Source organism: Leptopilina boulardi, unplaced genomic scaffold (genome assembly GCF_019393585.1).
Source record: "Leptopilina boulardi isolate dan_hultmark-lab unplaced genomic scaffold, ZJU_Lbou_2.1 LbouV2_216, whole genome shotgun sequence".
Lineage (NCBI taxonomy): Eukaryota > Metazoa > Arthropoda > Insecta > Hymenoptera > Figitidae > Leptopilina > Leptopilina boulardi.
The window spans coordinates 1,471,085-1,491,624 of record NW_026137770.1 but is presented as its reverse complement, the minus strand read 5'-3'; the positions used below and the strand labels follow the sequence as shown (position 1 = coordinate 1,491,624).

The window sequence follows — 20,540 nt, the reverse complement described above, 5'->3', positions numbered from 1 at the left end:
TTAAAAAAAAAAAAATCTAAAAAATCTTTGTGCAAAACCTCAATTTTTTCAGAGCACCGACAAAAAAGTTATAAGTAAATAAAAATCTTGAGAATATTTAAATAAAATTTTTTTTAAAATCGTATATCATCCAAAAATAATAAATTTTTGCAATAATTCTTTCGTTCCTCTGTGCAGAATAAAGTGATTTATGTTTTTGGTGAGTTCCAACATCTAATTTTTTAATAGTTTTTTAATAATAGCGTTTTTAAAAAAATTGAAAAATTTAAGGTTACAAAATCACATTGTGAACCTCCTACTTTTGATATTTAATATTTTTAAAGGGAATTAAATTTTTACCATAATATTATGGTTAATGAACTCAGGGAATCATCGAGTTTCACATATATTAAAACTAGATTTTTTTTAAAATTTGGTCTCAACCACTATTAGACGAAAGTCAGTGGACTAACCCATAATAATTAAAAAATTTCAAAAGTTCATAAAAACTGTTAATTTAAAATGTGGAATTTTTGTTTTGTTTTCAATTTTAACTCTTTTTTTCAATATTTAACATATAAAGAACAACGTAAAAAGAAATGTATAATATTTTAATAAAGATATAATCAGAAGAAATTTTATTCATTGCTAAAAGTTTTTTTTTTAAAAGAAGCAAATATTTTGAAAAATTTTACAGTCTATGATGGTATACAACTCTTCATCGTATCTTGTTTGCGGATAGTTTCGTGCCAATAAAATTAAATTGCTATTGACAGTCATTATTCTTTGCTACCCTTGAATTGCTGTTCATAAACCGATGCAGAAACATGAAATTTTATTTTATTGCATTTTATCGACTGGTGATACCAAGAACACTAAACTATTAGGGTTGCTTTCCAATCCTATATAATAAATCTCTAATCGATAAACTCTCGAAGTTTTGTCACAGTAACCTGTATCCCATTGGTCGAAGTGTTATTCGTCATCTTCGTCTTTCTCCGTCTTACAAGCACGATTATCAGACACGTTTAGCCCGTATATACGAATATACACTCACATATGAATAAAAGCATTGTATGCGTTAGTTTCTTTCTTCATGCAAGCATGTTATGTATATATAATACATTCAGTCCGAATAAGGTTCTACTGATGCACAAATATATTAGAAAATTTGTACAGCATCATAATCTTATAATTGTTTTTAAATAAGTTCTACTAAGAATAATGATTAATTAATTTTTATTAATAATGAAAATGTATTTTTTCAATTATTTCAAGTTTTAATTATATACTTACAAGTAAAATAAACGTTATAAAAATGATTCATAGTACCCAATAGTAAGAACCCTACGACCGTCTTTCGATTACTTTCAACTTACTATCATTTTTATTGAATGATAATTTAAGGTTATATTATTTATTATAAATAGTAGAAAATTTGGACCAGTATCATTTTAACACGAAACTTACAATTAAGATTTTTATATTGTGCTACCAGGAATATTGTTATTTTGTGCATGTGCTGAAATCAAATAGTTAGTCTAATAATTAATAAATTACTTTAGTGAGGTTCACAACGATTTCTAATCAACGATTTAGAAGAACAAATATTTTTCTATTTAAATGTTTACATATTCTTGCATAAAAACTATTTTACTTAATTTTTCGATCAATAATTTGTAAAAGAGAAAATTATAAACAAAATATTTTATTGTTTTTGTCAAGAAAATATTTAAAATCTCACCTCAATGTTTTTTTGATATATACTCTTTTTTATTTATAAAATTATGACTGTCATATATATTTATTAAGGAACAAGAATAACATTATAAGGGTAGGCCTTAAAAAAAAGCAGCAAATAGAATAATATGATTAATTAAAATCAATTTTTGTCGCGAAAGCATCTTCTGTTTTTTTTGTGATTTCACATATAAATATATTCTGCGCAGATTTTGACAACTCAAAAATAGTAAAAGGTTTTGTTATAATGTGCCAGAGTATATTAATAATTTTTTAAAAAAATTGTATTTTTGGGATTAAAATATTTTAAATAGTTAATATATGGTAATATATTAAGGTTTAATAAAATAATTTTTGTATTACAAAAACATCATACAAAATAATTTCTCAAAGTTCAAGGAGATTTTACCATTAAATAAGACATTTTTATTTTTTAATATCTTCGAATTGATTGCTACATATGAGGCAAAATTCCTGAAATGTCCAAACAAAAAATTAAAAGTTCTCGAATTTAATCCATACTTTTCTTAAATGTTTTTATTGTTGGTGAAAGTCTAAAAATCAATTATTATTGAATTTAATAAAATAGTTTTTGAATTACAACGTTTTTAATTTTTGACTTTTGAAAAAAAAATTTTTTTTTTCAATGTACAATATTTATAAGTAGAATGCATAAAAGTTAACATATATATAATGATTTTTAAAGCTTTTTTGACGGGCTACACGCTGTTAATAAAATTTTTTGTTTTAAATAACATTTGACCTTTAAATTCAAGGTCAAAATGTTAATGTACGTTTATCTCAAAATCGGATTTTTAAAAATTTTTTTTAACTATCTCAATGGAAAGCTTGACTAATTTCCTACAAAACATGTAATTTTCAGAGTGGGATCTTTTAAAGTTTTTGAGATATTAATTAATTAATTAATTAATGTTTATAACAAATAAAATATTTTACAAACGAATAAAGTTACCGTAATTCTGAAGTTAGCAATTAAAACTTAACGTAACTCCGCATCCAACGAGCCCTGTATGAAGTATTTTGGATAAGTAGATTGTTAATAAACAATTAGTTAACATTGCAATTGTTTATTAACAATCTACTTATCCAAAATACTTCATATAGGGCTCGTTGGATGCGGAATTACCTTAACTTTCAATTGGTAAGTTCAGAATTACCATAACTTTATTTGTTTGTAAAATATTTTATTTTTTACTAACAACAAGCATCCAAAAGCCCCATATGAAGTATTTTTGTTCAATTTTAGTTAAATAACAATAAAAAATGAAATATCTTACAAACAAATAAAGTTATCGTAAATCTAAATTAACCAATTGAAACTTAACGTAATTCCGCATCCAACGAGCCCTATATGAAGTATTTTGGATAAGTAGACTGGTAATAAACAATTGCAATGTTAACTAATTGTTTATTAACAATCTACTTATCCAAAATACTTCATACAGGGCTCGTTGGATGCGGAATTACGTTAAGTTTCAATTTCTAACTTCAGAATTACGGTAACTGTATTCGTTTGTAAAATATTTCATTTGTTATAAACATTAATTAATTAATTAATTAATATCTCAAAAACTTTAAAAGATCCCACTCAGAAAATTACATGTTTTGTAGGAAATTAGTCAAGCTTTCCATTGAGATAGTTAAAAATAATTTTAAAAAATCGGATTTTGAGATAAACGTAAATTAACATTTTGACCTTGAATTTCAAGGTCAAATGTTATTTAAAAAAAAAAATTTTTATTAACAGCGTGTAGCCCGTCAAAAAAGCTTTAAAAATCATTATATATATGTTAACTTTTATGCATTCTACTTATAAATATTGTACATTGAAAAAATTTTTTTTTTCAAAAGTCAAACGTTAAAAACGTTGTAATTCAAAAAATATTTTATTAAATTCAATAATATTTTAGAAAAGTATGGATTAAATTCGAGAACTTTTAATTTTTTGTTTGGACATTTCAGGAATTTTGCCTCATATTTACAATTATTTTCACATTCTTAATAATTTAAATTCATTATATTTTCTAATGAATTATATAAACTACAAATTTTCTTTTTACAGTTTAATTATATTTTTTATAAAGAATAATATAGTAATATAACCTGAAATTATAATTAATCAAAAATTGAAAGTTAAATAAAAGTTAAATTGAAAGTTCTCAAAGGGCAATCGTAGGGTTCTTGTTATTCTTCTCACTATTAACCATTAAAACTAATTTTTGAGAAAAACAAGCGTCACCAAAAACATCAGGACCTTACCAGAATTCTGCATTTTTCCATATCAGAAACTTACCAAATTTTAGTTTTCGATAAGGAAACTTAGGGAAACTTCTCCACGGGCTCTTTTTTAAATTTTCTATGATTGTCAAGAAATGGTTAGACTGACAATTATGTGTACTTAGTGTAATAAAAGTGCAGTTACAAAGTATTTTGCTGATATTAACAAAAATTTAAATTAATTATGCAACAACTTTATATATTTTTAGAAAAATTTAATAACTCGCTTTCTTTTTGACTAAGTACTAAACAACAACGAAAAAGGCGCGCGCTTTGCGCGCGCAGTCTTTGTCTAGTATATATATATATATATATGTAGTTACCAGCATGTGCGCCGTGAAATGTTGCACTCTGCGTAAATGTTGTGCGACCTATACAAAAAAGATATAATATGCATCCATTATTATGAAATTGAGAAAGAGGATGTTTTCGCAGATTCAATTTTAGAGAAAATCACTAGAAATAGTGAAGATAGTTGACAAAAATAAAAATAAATTGCTTGTTAGTGAGAGATCAAATACCTTCATTATAAGAAGAACATATCAACTTTATACATATATATATAAGCCTATATAAAATACCAGAGATCTCTGAAGATACACACATCTCAGAATCGTGAAACACTTTTATATCGTCTGCTGCTACCCTCTAGTGATCAAATGTAAAACCTGTTGTCTAGAGGAGCTAAGGGTTGGTTATAACAGTTTTCAGTATTTTTTACGTAACGTGCACTGAGAAAAAAGGTTTGAGCTGACAACCAAATATTTCATTCAATATATGTGCAACTAAAATTTTTTGGTTGACACAACTAAACTTTAGTTGACAACAACCAAAGTTTGTTTCAGACGACTAAATAAGAAAATGAAAAAGAATTTGGTAGTCTCAACCAAACTTTGGTTGATATCAACTAAAGTTTAGTTGTGTCAACCAAAAAATTTTAGTTGCACATATATTAAATGAAATATTTGGTTGTCAGCTCAAACCTTTTTTCTCAGTGTGAAATGTATCGAATATTTTATAATAGTCAATGGTTTTATCAATAAATCAACTTTTCGTACAGTAATAATTAAAAGAAAGAAAATATTTAAAAGTTTATCATTTTCCCAAAAAAGTCGTTTTTCGAAAAAAAAAAAATCAGCTGTTACAACATACCCCGCGCTGGGGTATTCAGTCAATTTATAAGTTATTTCAGTAACAGTCAATTCTTTTGATGTGTGTAATTTTTAGACTTCAAGTATTCGATTTTCTTTTATCTTGAGAACCTCTAAAATTAATAAATTATTTATGATATATTTTAAGGAGGTTTAATACCAAACATAACCTCAAATGAAAAATACTTTTATACACAGAAAGTAAAATAATAATATATGAATAATAAATCATATTAATGTTATATTTATCTATTTTATTGTATTAAAAGTTGTTTTCGTTAAATAAATGAAAAACTTACCAAATTGTCAGAGAAATATGAAAGCTTAAGTATTCGCATGTTACAACTTACCCCAAAGGGACAAATTTTTAGATTAATTGAATTTTCTAATAATACGTGTCATTAATAATAAAATTTAATATACAATAATGAACACAGATATATTCAAAATCTTTATACTTGATTAAGAAAAAAATATAATTTTATGTATTAAAAAATCAAAGTTTACGAAAACTATTTTTTCTCGTTTTCCTGTCAAAATTGACCCACCTACGGAAAATCTTTTTCTGATACTGACATAGAACTATTAAATGTATTTATCAATTTTAGATGTTCTCAAGATAAAATAAAATCGAATACTTGAAGTCATAAAGTTACACACATTGAAAAAATTGACTGTTACATCTTACCCCTGTTACAACCAACCCCTAGCTTCTCTACATATAGCGGTTGTTTCCAAAGTTAATATTTTATAAACATCTTTTAATGAAATAAAAAATTATTTCAAATTTAAGATAAAGTAGGTATAAATATTATCTAAGAATAGAATTAGAAACTCCCTCTTTCATAATCTAAAATTCTACATGCATGTTAATGCAATGAAAGTATTTTCTACAAACTGCAACTTGGATTTATTAATAAAATTTTTATCCCGATGAAGTTTTTCAAAAAATAAAAATAAGAAGTAAAGCTGACTAGATGAGATAAATAGAAGGCCTGGGAAGCGAATGTTTGAAATCTTTTTTTTTTTTTTTTTGATACTGCAGCTTCTAAGACAAGTTTCCTATCGGATTGCTGTTTTTTACCCTAAGTCTAGTAAGAATCTAAGACTGGTTTACAATCCAGTCCTTGCTTCTTAACTTGTCTGGATAGAGTAGAGTCTTGTTTATGTAAAGTACTTAGAAGTAATTTGAAAATCAAAAAATTATACTTAAGGAATTGAAAGCAAAATTGCAGTTAGAAAATACCAATACAAGAGAGTCATCATCAATTTATAAGCATTTACAAAGAGAAAGAATTTCTGATTGATACAAAATGTTTCAATTAGATGAGAACATTAAAGAAAATTATTTTAGTCGAATAATGAAATTGTTAATACACGGAGAGACCGCCGGTTGGAAAAATTACTAAAAAGATTTACAAGTAGCGGAAATAAGGTTACTTTGTCATACAGCATACTTAATAAAACTGTAGATGCTGTAGACTATAGTAATTTCTATTCCAATTTGTGTACAATTTTACTATAGTCTACAGTTTTATTAAGTATGCTGCTAGTAGAATTTTCGATTTCCTACAGCAATATTTGACAATGTAACCTTATTTCCGCTACTTGTAAATTTTTTTAGTAATTTTTCCAACTGGCGGTCTCTCCGTGTATGAAAAAAAAATTATTCTATACATTTTTTTATAAAAACAATTTTTAAGTAACAAATAATTGTTATTATAAATAATAATTTTAGATGTTCATATTTTTTCAGGTATTTTTTTTCTAAAAAATGTTTTCTTCAATCAAAAGATATTTGTCTTATTTAAATCTGAATAGTAATGATAATAAAAATAATAATAATGATAATAAGTTAAATAATTAATTGAAAGACACTTTTTTTCTAAATAACTTTTCATAAACTTTTTTCTGTATAGTTTTTGTAAAAATTTAGAATCTTGCAATATTTTCAAAAATGAATATCCAAACAACAGTTGAAGAAAAAATCAATTATTTACAAAAATCCTGATGAACTTTCAGAAAAATCAGTAAAAATTCTATCAATTACACCCCTATATAGTGGTAATATATATATATATACTAGCAGCATACTTAATAAAACTGTAGACTATAGTAAAATTGTACACAAATTGGAATAGAAATTACTATAGTCTACAGTTTTATTAAGTATGCTGTATGACAAAGTAACCTTATTTCCGCTACTTGTAAATCTTTTTAGTAATTTTTCCAACCGGCGGTCTCTCCGTGTAATGATGCTTATAATGTTTTTATCGGAAGGGGTTAAATATTTGCAATATTGAAAAACGGTATTCGAAAGTGGGCCAAGGATCCGAGTTGCATATCTTTGCAAGGAATGAGGATAGTGAGTAAAACGAAGTAGAGAAGAAAAAGAGAGTAGGAAAAGAAGAAATACGCATGTAACAGACACACAAATTAACAGAGTGTGGGATGCGGGTAAATATAAGATGAAATCGAATAACTCGCGCTTAAAATTGCTTGAAATTCAAGGGCAGCAAGGAATTATGCGGTATAGAGGTTGCCTGTGTGCCATGGAAAAAGGTGAGATTATAAACGACAAAGGGCCTCGAATGTAAAAACGTCGTCCCAGATGGATGAGGCAGACGAACGAAAAGAAGAACTTCTACTGCCAATGTCGAACGACTTCTTCGCCTGCAATGCCAGCCAAGGTGATCATCTTCGCGATCTTCTCCTTCATCTAAGAAGGATGTCCTTTTTTTAAAATTTCTCTTAAAAACATTCTAAGGTTCTCCTAAGATATACCTCGCTTTCAATATAATACACTCAACAGAGTGAAAATGTTAAAATACCCTTTTTTTTATTCTGTATGTAGGCTCAATTTTTTGGTTATTTCAAACAAAATTAATGGGATAAATAAAAAATATTTATTCAAATTTTTGCCAAAAAAAAACGTAATCTTTCATTTCTCGAGAACTTTAAATTTAACTATTAAATAATTTTATTATTTATTTTGATAATGGGATTAATTTTAATTAATTTGACCTAATTACATTAAATAATGCGCAGTGAACAGACAACTTGATAGTTTTTATTATTAAGTAATAAAGAAATCATAATTTAAAATCAATATTAAAATTAAGGTTAAGAAACTATATTTTATTCTAAAACTAAGTAAATAATTTTCAGATTAAATCACATTTTATTGTTCCATGTGTTCACAAAGCTCTATTGCGTGCGTACTTTTATATTAGCTAAAGGGCAATGTGATAATTGCAAAAAAGTTTTTTGTAAATTAATTCTTATGCATATAAAGTGAAATTTGCAAATTCACTTTCTAAACAATATCGAAAAAAAAATGTGTCTCAGAGCTAAATAAATATTTATTTTATTTCCGCCTTATAACATTTTATTAATGATAAACAAAATTTTTATTTGGAACAAATAAATAGTTATTTAGCTTAGAGATAAATATATTTTTATTCGCAATTTAGTAAGAAAATTTAATTTAAAAACAAAATTTTAATAATTGTAAAGCACATTCTCTACATATATATAATATCTAGTATCAGTAAAACTTTTATCACATTTCATTGAAAATTATTGATAAAAACTGAAAAAATATTTATTCATTGATTAAGTAGTAAAAAATAACTGAAATTATCGAAAATTTCAGTCGATTTTTTACTAATCAATTAGTAAAATAAAACCTTTAACTTCAGATTTAGAAATAATGAAATAAATATATCAAACATATTATTCAAGATTTTAACCGAAATATTTGCTTCTATTTAAATAAAAAATAAATTTTATACTTTTCTGCATGCAATTTGTAAAAATAATAAAAACTCCTTTTCAGAAAATATAAAAAAGAATAATAATTGGAAAAATGAAAAATATAAACAAAGTAAAATATGAATTTTAATAAGACAAAATCTTACATGGAATACTTGTTTTGTATTTTTATAGTAAAAGATAAATAGAACAATTACAGTTTACAATATTACTCAGTCTTATTGAGAAAATTATTTCATAATAAAATAACTGAAATAATAAAATCAGTATACAGTCATTAAAACTAAACGACAACTATTGCTATTAACTCGGAAAATTTTTACTAATTTAATATTAAGAAATAATAATGCCTTAAGTTTGATTTTTTAAATGCCATATATATATATATGAATTTTACCAAATAATCATTATTTTATAATCATATTATAGACACTGTGTAAAATACCATATAGAAATTGTAAAAATAAAAATTTTTCAAATCAATAGCAAATTATTGCACATTATTCTTATCAATGTGTAATATCAATTATAAATCTTAATATTAAGACATCGCAATATTCTATTGGATATATCATACATAATATATACCATTCAGTATCTCATTGAATCAAATACATGAAAGTACCACGTACAAAATTCATATAAAATTGAGTCTTTTTTTTATAATAATTTAATCTACAAAAAAATAAATGTATTCTTTCCAAGCAAAAAATTGTAGCAAAACTATTATAGGCTTGGATCAAAAAAGACTAAAAATTAAAAAAAAAATAATAATACATATCTTTTAAATGTTTTTTAACAACATGTAATTGTTAGGTACAAAATTTTAATTTTTTCGACCACTTATCTCGTAAAATACTAAATGGATTTTTAATTTATTAAAACAATTATTATAAAATAATTAGAAGTTATTAAAAATCCGAACAGTGACTCATATTTTTTAACAATTTACAAAAGTTTTATTGTAATTATTTCAATAAATTTCAACAGTTTCGCAATTGACTGCCCTTCCTTATATTTTAGACTTCTCCACAAAATTGCATATCAATCCATTAAGTATTTTACGAGAAAAGTGGTTGAAAAAATTACCATTGTGAACCTAACAATCACATGCTATTAAACAAGATGATTCTTAAAAAGACAGTGGAAGCGAAAATTAAAATCATTTTCACAAATTAGCTAATACATGCAATTTTTGGCGTTGATTGCGTCGCTCTGAAAAATTTTAATATCGAGTATATCAAATTAATTATTATATATGCTAATTTTGATAATTAAATGAAATAAAGTTCGCGTGAGTAGCATTATAAAAACAAAAAGTTTAAAAGTTATTTCACGTAACCATTCAAACTACTTTCGTGGTTTTAACATTAAATGAAATGTTTCGGGTGGAAGGGCCACAAGTCCCGGTTGTAATCGACTCATTATATCATCAACAGCAAAGACATCATAATTTGAAAGAATTGTTGTGACCAAAACAAAAGTTAATCCCTGAACCAATTTTTGACCAATGCAAGTTCTCTTGCCAGTGGAAAATGGAAAGAAATAATTCGGTTTGACAACAATATTTCTCCTTTGACCATCAACTTTATCAACAATTGATTTTAAAAATCGCTCTGCACGAAAAGCTTTTGAATCTGCGCCCCAGTATTCTTCTCCCAAATTTAATTTATTATTGTTGATAAAAACAATAGTGTCTTTCTTGACAAAATATCCCCCAACTTCAGTGTCTTGTGTTGCAACATGTGGAACAATTGGAGAACTATTGGCTCTCAATGTCTCCCACATTACAGCTTCTGTGTAAGGCATATCTTTTTTATCATCTAACGAAATTAAATTTCGTCCTGTTTTCAACAAAACCTCATCGCATTCCTCTTGAATTTTTTTCTGTACCTCAGGATAAATGACCGCATAGGCCAAAATAATCATTGCCAAATTACCAATTGCCGAGTGACCACCAATGAAATCTTCTAATTCAAAAATAATATGTTCCCACGTTAAATCAGAATCAGGACTTTCCAATTGTATCAAAAGATTATCAGTAAAATCAAGTTGACCAATATTATTGTCATCATATTTTCCTCGTCGAGGATTGACAATTTTATCTAAAATAAAATCTCGTATCTCCGATGTCCAAAGATGAAGACGTTTAAATACATGTGAATAAAATGGCGAGAGCCAAGGCATAAAATCAACAGCGTATCCTTGATTAATGTCCCAAAAAATTTTATCAAAATTACTGATGATTCTTTTGAATCTATTGCAATTATAACCAAAACGAGTTGAGCACATGTATCCAGTAAACATATTAGCAGCTGCCGCTAAAATTAATGGTTTAAATGGTTGTTCTCCATTGAGATTTGGCGTATATTCTTCTTGCTTGAGAATCTTGAGAAATTCAGCACTTTCTATATAGGCTACTCGTGACAATTCTTCCATTTGAAAACTACCACCTCGTGGTGAACAGAAACTCCTCGCAAGTGATCTTCGTTTTCTTTGCAGATCCGACCAATCACATAAGGCGAGAGCTGAAATTTTATGAAAAAAAAAACAAGTTGCTATTTGTAAAATATTGAAATATTCTTATAAAACAGGACTTTCATGATTTTCATGTTTTGTATGTAACATTATGAAAAGTGTTAATCACCAATTTCTCATTGGAAAATATATGTAAAATATTTTTTAAAGATCTATTTGTATACACAGTAATAAAAAAAATAATTGCCGATTAGCCCATGTTAGTAAGATTTTGTTTTGCAAACACACTTTTAACATTTTTTAGATGTACCTCAGTATCAATTTTTCGAAACCAATTTGAATATAATATATAATTAATCTAAACTAAATAGTAAATCGTCTTTTTTCAATACATATACCTACATAACAAAAACCACCCTTCATATTTATATCGTTTCCATAAATTTTCATTTCAACATAAGCGGCAGTGAATGTTCTGACATGAAAATGAAAGCAGCATTAGACCTACTTAAAATTGATAATATTTAAATGCAATTTAAACTTGAAGAAAGTTTATGGGATGAAAAAAAATGACTTGCGTCGAGAAAAAATTTCATATACATAAAGAAAATAATCTTATTATTAAAATTAACTGAACACGTCAATTTTTTACATAAACTACAAAATACCTAAATCGATTAACTTTATTAGAATTTATTATAGAATATTTTTTTTACAATACATTAACTAATAATACTAATCTTCTAAATAAGGCTATTTGGAATTTTAATAACTGCTTAGAAAAACATCAAGAAACAAAAAAAAAAAAAATTAAAGAAATTAATAAATTATTAATCGTGTATTTTTTATTTATACTTATATCATAAGTAGATTAAAAAAAATTTTTAGGAAAGTAAATGGAAATTTAAGAAACAAAAAATTAAATGAAGCGAGAAAAAAAGAGAAGAAAAGATGGTTTAAAAATCAGAGTAACCTTGACCTTGAACTTCTTGGAGTCGACAAAATTTCCTACCACCTGGGCCAATGTCTGTTGAAATTACTTTCTCGGTGGTCGATACCTATACAAGAAAAACAAAATTCTCCAGGAGTCTACCATCCTTTCCTCACACTCTCTTGTGTGCCTTACGCACATTGAGAATAAACGGAAAATAAAAGTCTCTCGCGATGGCTCGTCCATCGACATCGTTATCGAGATCGAGTTTAACTTGCACATAAAAAGAGATACATCGGACCATTCGGAGAAGTGGTTAATTCGACTGTCAAGTCACTCTCCAGGCTACGCTTCCTGTTCCCAGTATTACGAGTTTGTACTGATAACCAGTCGCACTACAGCACCCTGATTATTATTATTATTCTTTTTTTATTAACGTCAATTTGCATCGCCCTTTATAAATAATTACATCCTTTTTTTCTTGTCGAAAAATTTTTAATTTAAAGAGGAAATCAAATACTGCGATTGAGAAATGAACAAAAAGAAATACAGATGAAAATAATCTGTGTTAAGAAATAAAGGAAATAAATGATTAATTCCAAAATATAAACTAAAGTACATATTTGTTTCAATCATTGAAATTTCTTAAAGAATATACAATTAAAATTTGTTAAAATAAAAATTATTTGTCAATTCAGGAAGAAGTGGAAAAATATCAACATAAAAAAAAAATTGATAATTTACCGTTTCACTAAAGGAAATACAAAAAAAAAACTAGACATATGATTCAGAGTTTATTATCTAATATACATATATAAAACTCATCGTGAATAATTAAGAATTTGAGGTTTTTATTTAAAAATTTATCGACTCTAAATTTATAGACGATGATAAAAGTGACAAAGTATTCAAAAGACAGGAAAGATTATAATTCATTACATAAAATTTAAATGCAATAAAAACGAAAATTTACTTCTCATAAAGCTCATGATCATCAATCAATAAATAAAATAAAATTCATATTATTTTTATTTTAGAGTGTAAAGAGAAAAAAACAAAAAAAAAAAAAGGTTTTCTGTACTATATTTACGCACGAATGCCAGCCATTACATTATAGAAGATTATAGATTTTATATCCTATGAAAAAGTTGAAAATAACTGAAAAATTTCATATTAATCTTCCTTCAATCTTATTTTAATGTAAGTTAATAATAAAATCTAAAATTTAAATATAATAAAAAAAATCAATTAAAGAATTTATATTTGTATTATTAATATAAAATCATACAAAATGATACAGATGAGTATTATATAATATATAATATATTAAATAATGTAATAAATATATGTTAATTTATCATAAACAAATCCGGAGAATACGGAACTGCTTCCGTAATATAAACCTACATGCATGATAATGTCAATTCACAACATTTTAACGAACACGACCCTCTAATTTTTTTCCAGTCTAAATACTCTTTTTAAAAAAGAAAACTAAATTCGCAAAATTTACACGAAGAAAAATTGGTTATAACAGATATAATTTAAATTAAATCCATTATAATAATTATATAATAAAATTTGGATTCTAAAACAAAAAGAATGTAACGGTTGATGCAGAAAATAAAAATAATTAATTTCTTAAATTAATAAGTAAATTAGTTAAATATTATTTGTAATAATTAAATTAAAAATAGTTTTTTCATTTTCGTAAATTCCATTATTTTATAAATTGAATGTCACATTTTTTACTTAACCCTTTTTAGTTCTTATTTGAATACGAAATAAAAATTTTTGTAGAAAAAAAAATTGAAGTTAACCGTTATTATGGTAATAATCTGGAATTTTTAATAATCCTAATCGTATAATCCATTTTTCTCCGTGTAAATAACGAAAAAAATTTGTTTTTGTTGAAAATATACTAATGATTTTATAACTACAGGCCAATTAAATTGATATCAATTATAATTACCATTTATTATTATTAAACTGCCAATGATTAAAATCACTATAAAATTGAATAGAGTGGAATTAAAATTAATTCCATTTAATTTAGAAAATTCCATCTCTTTTTTTAATTTCATGTAGGTGGAATAGAAGTTGGTCTGAAGTTGGTGTATGTGAAGTATAAATAAAAATTGGATTATTTCAAAAAAAAGTAATCTTTTTCGATTCCAGATTTTCTCACTACAAATCTCTATGAAGCAGATGACCAATCAATCATACATAATATTGGGAGTAAATTCACAAAATTAATCTTTTCAAATCAAACTGAAAAGGAATTAAGTGGAATTAAAAAAATCTAAATCTATTCCCTACATAGCAGAATTAAACTTTTTCTTTGTTCGGACTTAAAACTTTCTTTTTTATTCCCTTTCGTAGATTTAAGAATCATATATATTTCATACTTTATCGAACGAAACTTTTTGGAATTAATAATTCACGAAATATATTCCACTAATGTAATACAATTTTGCATTTCGTAATAAAAAAAAATTGATTTATCAAATATCTTTCCAATTTAGTGGTATTAAAATTTTAAAAGGAATTTCTCCATTTAAATAATAAGTATAAATATAGGGTCAGTTGGGGTAAATGGGGACAAAATCGCTATTTTTCACAAATTACCTAAGTTTCTTCCTTTAAATGGTAATATTTGCGGGGTTATTTTTTTTTAAGTTGTTATTTACATTCCCAAGTTTAATTTTATGCAGCAGAAGAAAATTTAGATATAAGCTTTAAATGCATGAAACTGACTGTCCCCATTTACTACAAAATTTAGAAAATTTCATAAAATTTGGAGTAAATGGGGACAGCATAGTTTCTAAGAAAGTTTTAAGAAAAAAGTTTCGTTAAGTATATTACTGTATTAAGGGATGAAAAAAATTGAAAGAAAATTTGTAGTAGATATATAATAGTTGAACCAATAGAAATTTTTTTTATTGTTTTTTATTTCAGTATTTTGTCTCGCATTTGAAAAAAAACAGACTTAAAAATCATACCAAATTTTTTTCTTATTCCTTATGACTCCTATAACAGAAATTCACTTGAGTTTTTGATTTTTGTTAATTTGGTTAATAATGACAAAAATCAAAAACTCAAGTGAATTTCTGTTATAGGAGTCATAAGGAATAAGAAAAAAATTTGGTATGATTTTTAAGTCTGTTTTTTTTCAAATGCTCGACAAAATACTGAAACAGTTTGACTTTGATTTTCAAGTTTTTATGCATTAAGCGATACCTTTTTTTATCTTTCTGACAATTGTCAAGATAAAAGCTTGGCAATACCCAAAACCTCTTCCAGGTGATCTGAGGTTAAAACATTGACGTTGAACTTAATTTTAAAACTGTAAATTTTGCTCCAAAACCTCTTGTCCCCATTTACCCCAACTGACCCTACTGAAAAAAAATTTATTTAATTCAAACAATCGGTTACTTGTCTACTCTCTAAATCTGAATTAGTAAAAATGTTTACTAATTTGAATTAGTGACTCACTTTTTGCTTCTGAATTAGTAAAATTTTACTAATCATTATAGTAACTTTTACTAACAATTAGTAAAATTTAACTAATTCTAAAACAAAAAGTGAGTTACTAATTTAAATTAGTAAACATTTTTACTAATTCAGATTTAGAGAGTATTATCAAATAAATATTTATTTGCTTTAAGTAATTATTATTTGAGTCAATTAAATGGTATATTTGTTTCAAATACAGAAGAAAGTATTTGTTTAAATAAAATTTATTTACTTCATATAAAAATTATTTGGTTTGTGTAAATATTATTTTATTTGATAATAGTTAAGTAACCGAGTATTTGTATCAAATAAATTCTTTTTCAGTGTACCTAAATTTGAAATTTTCAGAAAATGTGAAATTATTTTAGTATAAATATAGTTGTTTTGAACTATCATAAATTATAATTATTAATTATAATAATAATTATAATTTATGCATTACCATTAATGCATGAACCGTTATATTATTAAATTACACTGAAACAGGAATAATTATTGAGACACTCACCCACTTGTTTTGTACATCTCAATAACTCGAGTTACAGTGAAAAGAAACTTTTGATCAATCAATTTAAACCGACCAACAATATTGTAACCTAAAACATTCCAAATGCAACGTGAAATACAATAATTTCTGAAATTATATAAGAATAAATACTTGTTTAAATATTGTAACATAATGAATTTGCGAAAGTTAAAATTATATTTTAATTCGAAAATAACAGCTATATAAGTGAAATAATTGAAGACCTTGTTACAACCACCGATCAACCGTTTTTATTAGTTTGCTCCCTGATATAGTGTATGCTTGCCCTAGTATCCAGCATCCAACTAGAACTGCGCGGCTGACCGGTTTTTGCCGGAAGATTTTCAGTTGCATGAAGATAAATTAGAACTATCGAAGATTGGTTGCTCTTAACCTGTTTTAGGTATCCTGTACTACGCATTTAAAAAAAAAAAAAAAACAACAAAACTCTCAGTACCGAGAAAGTGTCTGGAGGTAGGCATGCACCGGTTGCATGGTTCTTCGATGCAATAAAATCAGATCAAGTCTAGTTATAGACTCGTTAAATAGAATGAAAAATTATTGTTTGAAGGTATCGCTTGTATAATGATATAAAAGAATTGAACAATAAACAAGTATTGATAAAAAGTATATCAAATTTTCAATTCTATCAAAATATTTCCAAAAAAAATTGTCAAAACATTCACTACAAAGAGTAGGCAAAATATAAAAATGAAAAACAAAATTTTCAGATTCATTTTTTAAGAATAAATAAAATTATAGGATTTATTTTTTCAAATTGATGTGAACAATTTCTTTTCGAAATATAATTTTTTGTAATGAAAATAATATTAAATTATTTTACTTAATTTATTCGATGCTAATCTTCACCTACAATTTTGTAGAATTTAAATTGTTATGAATTAGTTTATTTCTTTAAATAAAGCAATAATTGTTTTATCTCCTTAAATACACATATACGTTGACATATAAAATCCTCACGAAAGAATCAAATATCTATATAAAATGTGGATAACATTTTGCAGCCAATTATAAATTATATTTTTTATTTTTTAATGGCAATGTGTTTTCTGTAAAAATATTTTTTTCTACATTTAAGCACTTAGAAAATTTGACCAAAAAATCTTTAACCTCTGCGGAAAAAAATATGTACCATCATAAAAATCTGTGATGATAACAAAATGTAGTTTTTGTAAACAAAGGTGTGTTTGCTCAACAAATAAAAACAAATCCTCTTACATAAATAAAAATTTCATCACATATAGTTTACTTTTTTTTTTAAATGTTGCATCCGTGAATGAAATATAAAAAATTAATTAAAAGAATAATTTGATTAAAATTTCCGATAAATCATGAAAGTCCTTTTAAAATTATATAAAATGTTCTACAATAAAATAGAATTCTCAGAATCATTTTCACTTTGAATGGTTGAATTTTGAATCGACTAACAATTTAAGAAGTCGAATTTTTATTTTTTATTTCAGCAATTAAATGAAATTGAATGACAAAATATAAGGTTTTGTAAATCAAATAAAATTAAATTTAAAAAGTAATAAAAATAATGTTTTAAAACAAAACTATATGATTATTTTAATCTAATATTTATAGTTATTCACTCAGGGTAAAGTATTATTTGATTCAACATACGTTTAAAAAAAATCCAAGTACCGTTTGGTCAATTTAAACAAATTATTGCTTTATTAAAAATAATTATTAAAAGAAACCAAAATATTTTTGCAACTATGCTGTCGAAATATTAAAATATTTTGATATTTATTTAAAACAGTGTTTTAATTTTTTCAAGTTCTTTTTGAAAAATTTGAATAATTTCTTTGATATCTTATATGCGTATCAAATTATTTCTGAGGAAGGTACTCAATTAACTTTTGTTGAGTCAAATTTTATTTTACAGTACGTTAAAAATAAAAAATTCCTTTTTGATTCCCAAAAGATGAAATTTGTTAAATGATGTGATAATGATTAAAATGATTTTTTAAAAAACTTGAAAAACATATTTAAGACAAAATAAGTAGAACATTTTATATATAGATAAGAAAGAATTAATGATAGTATGCCAATATAAAAATACTTGCAGTTATTGCGATCTCCGTTAAAAAGTTTATGGAAACGAATAAAGTCTGGACGACCGCCAAAGTGGCTTCCCTTCGTAATCAGGACTTCCTTGACCAGATCATAACTGCTAACAACAACGCATTTTGAAGCACCTAATTGTATTTGATAAATGTTCCCATATAATTTTGCTAAATTGGTAAATGCCTCAAATGGTCCACCAGGTGCTCTCAATAGATGCAAGCTTCCAATAATTGGCAGACTCCTTGGACCTTTTAAAACTTTCACCATCGTCTCATCAGACTTGATTACTTCCTCTTTTTCCATTTCTCTTTCTTTCGTTCCATTATCATTATCAGCACTCTCATTCTTTGTTGTTGTTTCAATGAAACTAAAATTTCTTTTTTCATCAAATTTTTGCCTTTTTGATTTACTTGTCAATTTAAGGAACACTATCAAAATCGTGGCACAAGAGCAAAGCAGCCAGAAGACAGTGTCCGTCATGATTTCCGGTCAAGGACGTGTGTTCCAAGTTCTCCGCGAATAACGTCCTCTGCACTAGGTCAAGGTCCTTTTTTCTCTCTCAATGTCACGAAATATCCAAGCAGAAGGTCGTCGTCGTCGTCGTCAAAGTCGTCGTCGTCGTCGGTGTTGTTGTTGTTGTCGTTGCACTTGATCCTTCCTGGTTTTGTGTTGCGAGACTCCTAAGGCCTAAGACACACTCTTTATGTACTCACTCGGAGCGTGTTGCACGGTTACTTCGCGATCCGAAAGTGCATTTGGCAAAGCACGGATACCGTTAGAAATTCCACCGTGTTGAGAGGTCTTTTTCGCGTACAATCATACACAACTTATCGTTATATTCTCTCTTGCGCCTTTCCTTAACCCCCCTCCTCTCGGTGTATCGTCTTCTTCTTCTTCTTCGTCGTCTTCTTCTACTTCTTCTTCTTCTTCTTCTTCTCACCGCCCGCTCAACACAAGGATTGAACGTCCACCCGGATTATCACCGAAAGGAGGAGGTACTTCCGGAGAGGCAGTGATCCAATTGACTTCTGACTACTAAAGTTGCTGACGTTGGGTCTTTTCGTGAAAATCACACAAGCATATAAGTCTGTATATGTATTAAAAAAAATATATCACAAGTAACTGTGGCCTGTAAAAAAGACGAGAAACCAATGAGGAAAAAAAAGAGATAGATGGAGGGAAAAGAAAGGGAGAAAAATTATAACGAGAAGGAAAGATGAAAAAGAAGAAGAAGGGGCAGGACCAACGATAGAAGCGAACTGGCAGGGTGGATTGAAGAAACCAAGGTGTCTGAATGGAGAACGTTTAAAGAAGTGGGGATTAAAGATAACAAGATGATGATGATTATGATGAAGAGGGGGATTGAAAAAAAAGAAAAATAATCAAACTTAGATCAATATCTTAAAAGAGTTGTTATTTTTTAAAGGATCCAAGAAGATAGTCTTTAATAATAAGGAATTAATATATATATATATATATATAATGGATAGAGAAAGAGGACTTTTGTTTACCTCAAAAAAGGAAAATCTAATTTTTTGGGATACAACAACAAAGAAATATTGTTAATTCCGCAAGTGTGTGTCTGCCAGTTACTATCCCGATAGAGATCGGCTAGACTGGAGAGTACGTAAGTGCTACCTTGATACTTGTTAGGCGGGGCAGGGGTTCTTATAGTGAGGGCCGAGAGTTTCAAGCCCGCGCGTCTTCCCGCTTGAGGATATACACCAACTCGCGCTCTTACCGCAACTTGTGTCACACAATATACAAACTTTATTCAAGATTTATTGTACCACATGTCACTTATCAAATAATTATAATAAAAAAAAAATTATTATTAAATTTACTTAAATATATCGTATATTACTCGAATTATATTTAAATAACATCTATTTCAAGGTTTCCGTCTGTTATACAAGTCTTTGAACAAGTGGTTCCTTTTGAACTATTTAACAGAAAAACATTGCGATAATCATTTATTTAACTTATCTGGTGATATAAAATTCTAAGCAAATATAATAATTGAATTGAATCACTACACAGTTTCATCATTAAA

General features: G+C 26.4%; 1 protein-coding gene across 1 annotated transcript; it reads right to left on the bottom strand.

The window, feature by feature from the left end:
• Window positions 1–9,508: 9,508 nt before the first annotated feature.
• On the bottom strand, window positions 9,509–20,132 carry LOC127279369 (cytochrome P450 307a1-like). Its single transcript, XM_051301683.1, has 3 exons — window positions 19,999–20,132; window positions 18,487–19,616; window positions 9,509–11,470 (listed from the first exon to the last, which is right to left on the bottom strand). Exons 2-3 carry the CDS (start codon window positions 18,965–18,967, stop codon window positions 10,293–10,295), a joined length of 1,659 nt encoding a protein of 552 aa, XP_051157640.1. The 5' UTR covers window positions 18,968–19,616; window positions 19,999–20,132; the 3' UTR covers window positions 9,509–10,292.
• Between the last annotated feature and the right edge of the window lie 408 nt (window positions 20,133–20,540).